Source organism: Aedes albopictus, chromosome 1 (assembly GCF_035046485.1).
Source record: "Aedes albopictus strain Foshan chromosome 1, AalbF5, whole genome shotgun sequence".
In the NCBI taxonomy this organism is placed as follows: domain Eukaryota; kingdom Metazoa; phylum Arthropoda; class Insecta; order Diptera; family Culicidae; genus Aedes; species Aedes albopictus.
Window position 1 is genome coordinate 148,888,107 of NC_085136.1, and position 6,000 is coordinate 148,894,106.

At 44.7% G+C, this 6,000-nt stretch overlaps 1 protein-coding gene across 1 annotated transcript in view; it reads left to right on the plus strand.

The window, feature by feature from the left end:
- The window catches only part of LOC109421880 (protein lozenge), a 131,107-nt gene extending 126,733 nt beyond the window's left edge, over window positions 1-4,374 (plus strand). The window contains exons 6-7 of the mRNA XM_029861755.2: window positions 3,212-3,367; window positions 3,434-4,374. Coding sequence (XP_029717615.2) covers window positions 3,212-3,367; window positions 3,434-4,017 — 740 coding nt within the window. The 3' untranslated portion in view covers window positions 4,018-4,374. The remainder of the gene's footprint in view (window positions 1-3,211; window positions 3,368-3,433) is intronic.
- The last annotated feature ends 1,626 nt before the right edge of the window (window positions 4,375-6,000 follow it).

Here is a 6,000-nt window from a genome sequence, read left to right on the forward strand (position 1 = left end):
TTGTACATAGTTAACTTCGTGCGACGGCGAACTTTGTTCACTCGTGGAGTCCTGCGGAGGCCAAAGTAAGATCGATTTCCTGCCACAATGCGTCTCTGAATTTCTCTGCTGGTGTCGTTGTCGGCGATCACCAGTGAACCCAAGTGCACGAATGTTTTAATCATCAGCGAAATCATGCAGCAGAACGGACTTCGTGAAAATCGTTCCACACGTGTTTATCCAAGTGTTTATCCCCAATTCCCCACTCTGTTTATTACACCCTCTTCTAAAGCAATGTTAAACAGCAAGCACGAAAAATCATCACCTTGCCGTAGCCCTCTGCGAGATTCGAAGGGACTCGAGAGTACACACATCACTCGATCCGTCGTCGGCTTGATCAATCGTATCAGTTTATCCGGGGATCTGTATTCGTGCATAATCTGCCATAGCTGGTCTTGATCGATTGTATCATACGCCGATTTAAAATCGATGAACAAGTGATGTGTGGGCACGTTGTATTCGTGGCATTTCTGCAACACCTGGCGGATGGCGAACATCGTTGTAGCGCGTTCACGCATTAATCCAACCTGATGTTGCCCCACGAGCTCTCTTGCAATCGGTGGTATACGGCGGTATACAATTTGAAAGAGTATCTTGTAGGCAGCGCTCAGTAATGTGATCGCGCGATAGTTCTTGCAATCCAACTTGTCGCCCTTTTTGTAGATGGGACACATGATACATTCCACCCACTCCTCCGGTAATACTTCCTCCTCCCAGATCTTGGTAATGACCCAGTGTAGTGCTCTCACCAGTGCTTCTCCACCGTGTTTTAGTAACTCGCTTGGTAATTGATCTGCTCCAGCGGCTTTGTTGTTTTCAACCGGCTAGTCTCTCTTGGAGGTTAGGGGCTGGAAATCTTTCGTCCTGCGCACGTACTCCTAGATATGTTACCACGCCACCTTCGGTGCTTGCAACGTCGCCATTGAGGTGCTCATCGTAATACTGTAACGTGCCTCATTTGCTCTCGTACGGTGTTGCAGCATTCTCGCCCATACTGCATTTTTCTCGTTTTTTTTCAACTGTTCACATTCCCCATCGTACCAGTCGTTTCTGTGATTCGGAGTCGCGAAGCCTAGTGCCGAGGGACTACCTATGGCGGATCGGATGTCCATCCAGCCATCTTCAAGTGTAGCTGCGCCAAGCTGCTCTTCCGTTGGTAGGGCCACTGCTAGCTGCTGCGCGTAGTCTTGAGCCACTTCACGTTACGCAGCTGCTCGATGTTAAGCCGCGGCGTTCGACTACGACGCGTGGTGATAACTGTCGAAAGTTTTGAGCGCATGCATACAGCGATGTACAGCATGCATATAGTGATCAGAATCTATATTCGCACTGCGGTATGTGCGGACATTAGTTATTGGTTATCCGAGAAGAATTTACCGTCGATTAGAACGTGGTCGATTTGATTTTCTGTTTGTTGGTCGGGTGATCTCCAGGTGGCTTTGTGGATATCTTTGCGGGGGAAGAAGGTGCTTCGGACGACCATACCTCGGGAAGCTGCAAAGTTTACGCATCGCTGGCCGTTATCATTCGATACGGCGTGCAGGCTGTTTCGCCCGATCACCGGTCTGTACACACTTAGAAAAAATCACCGACTTCGGTAATATTTTACCGAAGTCTCAACCGTTCAGTTTTTAACCGGAAAAATTCGGTGACGTTTACCGAATTTCGTTAAAGTTTGACAGATAAACGATAATATTTCACCGAAATTTGGTAATTTTTACAGGAATTCGGTAAAAAACCATTACCGAACGCTCAGCAGTTGAGATTTCGGTAAAAATTACCGAACGCGACTAGCTGTGTACATTTCCTCCCTTCCTACCTGCGCATTTATGTAGCTGACAACGATTTTCACATCACACGGCGAGCAACCATCGTATGTTTGTTCTAACTGCGCATAGAACGCTTCTTTCTCGTCATCGGGTCTCCCTTTGTGTGGGCAGTGGACGTTGATGATGCTCTAGTTTAAGAAACGTCCTTCTGTCTCACCGGAGGGCCATCGTGCCAGTTCTGTTCAACCTCAACGTCCCAACCTACACTAGGACGACCACGCTGATGGGGCTACGATCTTGGATCTAGCTGGGCAGCATTTCTTACTCAGCCACTGGATGTCAGAACAGACGCTATTTGAGCCGCATCTCCTTGGTGAACAGACGCTCGGGACGTACCTCCTCAATCTAGCTAAAGTCAGAAGGACAACAGTGCCCAGGCTGCGCTACCAGCTAAGCACACAACTCTTGGCTGGCGGTCTTTGTCATCTCTTGACCCGTGGAAGCATGAGGAAGGAACTTGTGAGGACCAGAGCTCTGTTGGAAACTCCCCTTATCGACTCACCATTTTGCAGCCCAAAAAAGATTCAGATTCAGCATCATTGTATTTAGTTTGTTCAATATTTTTTTCAATCTTAGAATGTTCTGTCCTTGGTTGATCAAATTCACCTCGAATTATAAGTTTTAGAATTTGGCCTTTAGAACGTTTTTTTTTACAATATGTATGAATTTATTGTAAGAATTTCGTTTACGGAACATGATACAGGGCCACTTAGTTCATGAATTAAAAACATATGTTTGAAATCATATGCACTGTATCTGATTTCATTGAAAAGGATAGAGGAAAAGTGATCAACTTCCCCCCAGATTACGGTACAATATTAATGGAGCGCCTTTCTTTTCGTAACCTTCATTTGCATCTTCTTCAGGTATTACATTCATTACCTAAATCTATGTGATATCTATCATGCACTTTCATCTTAATTTTCTAAATTAGATCAGGGTCTACAGTAGCTGAAAAAAAAACATCCATATCGTGCAGAGTTTTGGTGACGAGAAAGCAGAGCCAGATACAATTGGCAAAAATCTTAGAGTGTCTCATACTACCCGCCTCCCCTACCATGCTTGTAACAATTTAATGAAGTGAAGAACTTTTTTAAACAAAAAAAAAGTGTTTATGCGATAGAGGAAAAAACATTAAATTTAGTTTGACGGTTTTGTTTTTCTCTACGCATACGCGACAAGTGATTCATAGCATCATGGTCAGTGGCAAATTTAAAGCCAGACCTACTTTACAAAATAATAATTTATCTTTCAAAATTTTCTTTCTTTTGAAATTGCCGCCTTAGTCATAATACTGCAGCAACACACAAGCTAACCAACACACTTTATCTTTGTCTTTCCAGATTATAGCAACCCGACTGATTGGCCAAATGGACTTAATTCCTCTTCAACGAGCGCATATGTGAGCAACTATTCACCAATTCAAACGACTCCTCCCTCGTACGGTGGCTACGACCCTTGCCCGATGGCGGAACATCCCAATTATAATCTTCCTGCAGGTAAGCAACGTCGTCTTCACATACGGTATAGTCATGCTCAACTCTCACTAATCTATCTCGTCGCAGTTCTTCCAGATACCGCACAAACCTACCAGGATTATTATAGCATTCCACCGGCGTCCGGTTCCACGCCACACCAAGCCATGTCCCACGGATACGTATCAAAAACGACGGATCTGGATGCGTCCTACAGTTCCTACAGCCAATGGTCTAACGGCTATGGAAGCTACCCGTACAACACACCCTGCCCACCGCCATTGCCACCTCCCCAGCCGCAGTACCCTTCCACCGCACCCGCCATGGTTCTCTGTCCGCAAATGTTCAGCACCGTGAATCAAAATCAAATTCACGTGCACCTACACGGGACGGGCAGCGAAAAGCTCGAGCAATACCTGGGATCCGACAATGGATTTAGCATAAACTCGATCTCGTCCGGTGGCCTGAGACCCCCAGTGCCGGGGATTGAAATCGGCATCGGGACTCACGAGAGCAGTATAGTCAGCAACGATGGCAGCCATCAAGCGCAGCAGCAGCAGCAGCCGCAACAGCAATCGCAACAACATTCAACAGTGGAAGTCAGCGAACAACCAGTGGACAGCCGAGAAGAATCGGTGACCGGTGATCCAAGTAGCGTTTGGCGACCGTACTGATGTTACGAGTTTTAAAAGCGCGTCGGATCACCCGATAGTGCTTTGGAGGAACACGCTGGGCGCAAAACAGAGGCACACGTAGACAAACCAATCGCTCAAATTTTTCGATTGTAGAAATCGTACTCTCTTTATCTTATAGTAGCTAATTTAGATTAATTGATGTTTAGTGTAAAAAATGCATAAAGCTAGTAGAAATATGTTTATACAAATTGTAGAATATGTTTTAGTTGTCGGAAATGTTATGTTCGGCACAAATCCAGACACAAATAGGATTTTCAAAATTCATTTCTGCAAAATATTAACTTATATAGAATAATGATTTCCTTAATGTTTAATGGAAATAAAGAAAATATTGAACAGAACAACTTATTTTATACGAAATTTTAATCTTTTGATATGGTATTTTATTATATACATTCAGCATTACAAGTTAAGTAGGTACTTACTCAAATCTGCATAAAAGGTGAAACTTGCCAGCTGTTCGGACTCGTATGAAGCTATTGTGTAGCTTACACTACACGAGGCTTACACATTGCGCGGGTTGTTTAAACTACAGACCGCCGGATCCGGAACAGCAACGACCAGTCTTTGCAGGCTTGGCATCAGTTATGTTGCTGTCTATTCAGTCTTCTGGAAGAATCAAAACAACTATATGTTTTCTTGATCCGACGTTTCGGTCCTTGTTGGACCTTTTCAAGGATTTGAAAGTGTTTGTTTGAACTTTTAACCGTCATTTGTGTTTAGTTTTCTCGGAATCCGGCCATACAAGCCAGCCGTCAAAAACCGTTGCTATGGAAAATCATCCACACAATAATACGAACCGAGACAAACGGCAACGTCCCCAGCAAACAAGAAGGACTTGCGATTGGAAACTTTGTATGTGGAACTGCCGATCCCTCAATATTGTCGGGCCGCCACCAAACCGGACGTCGCACAATCAAGTTGCGACGCGACCCAACTCGCGACGTTTTTGAATCATGTCAAAAGTAGTGCGCATCCTTCCCGTTGCTGTCAGCAACACAGCGCAAACAGTTGCGACACTTGCGAACCAAGAAAATGGCATTTTTTGATTGAATGGCTGTCTTGGTTCCAACCGGATAGACAATATAATTGGGAGCACCCGCATACTCGCCGATCTACTGATAAACCGCAGGTTCGGTACCGTTGCGCTGCAGGAGGTGTGTTGGACAGGATCCAGCAGAATTCAGCATAATCAATGAGCACAGCCCTCACAGATAAATTTTATGGATTATTTATAACGCGTTTACGACCGCTGCTCAAGCCATGACACCATGATCATCATGAGAGACCTAAACGCTCAGGTTGGCCAGAAGAAGGAATTTAGACTGACGACTAGAAAGTTCATGCGCCCACCAACTAACGAACGAAAACGGCCTACAAGTCATAGATTTCGCCAGAATCATGGACATGCGTAGCATCGTTTTCCAACACAATCATACTTATCGTAACACCTGCAGATCACCACAGCGAGCTGGATCGCAAATCGACCACGTTCTGATTGATGAATGGCACTTCCCCGACATTATCGACATCAGGACCAGTCGTTTGCTAACATCGACTCCGTCCACTTCCCGGTAATGATTGAACTGCGCCCAAAACTTTCCGTTATCAACCATGTACGGTACCGGTGACCCCCGCTGTACAATCTAGAGCGACTGAGCATTAACGTGGGTAATCGGAACCGTTTTCTCAGATCAAAGCTTTTTTTGGTTCCGTTTCGGGTCTTGAGTATCTGTGCAAAATTTGAGCTCCATCGGTTGCGTCTACATTTGCGCATTGCAATTGAAATTTGTATGGGTTTTTGTATGGGAAAACTTCCTTTTCGCATTTTTTTCATAAGTTGAAAAAGTTTGTCTGAAACTCTTTAACCAATACTGTACAATGATAGCTTAGGATGTTCTGAAAAACTTTGTCGAAGACCGCTTGTGAAAATAGTTATAATCAACGAACCGCATGCATATA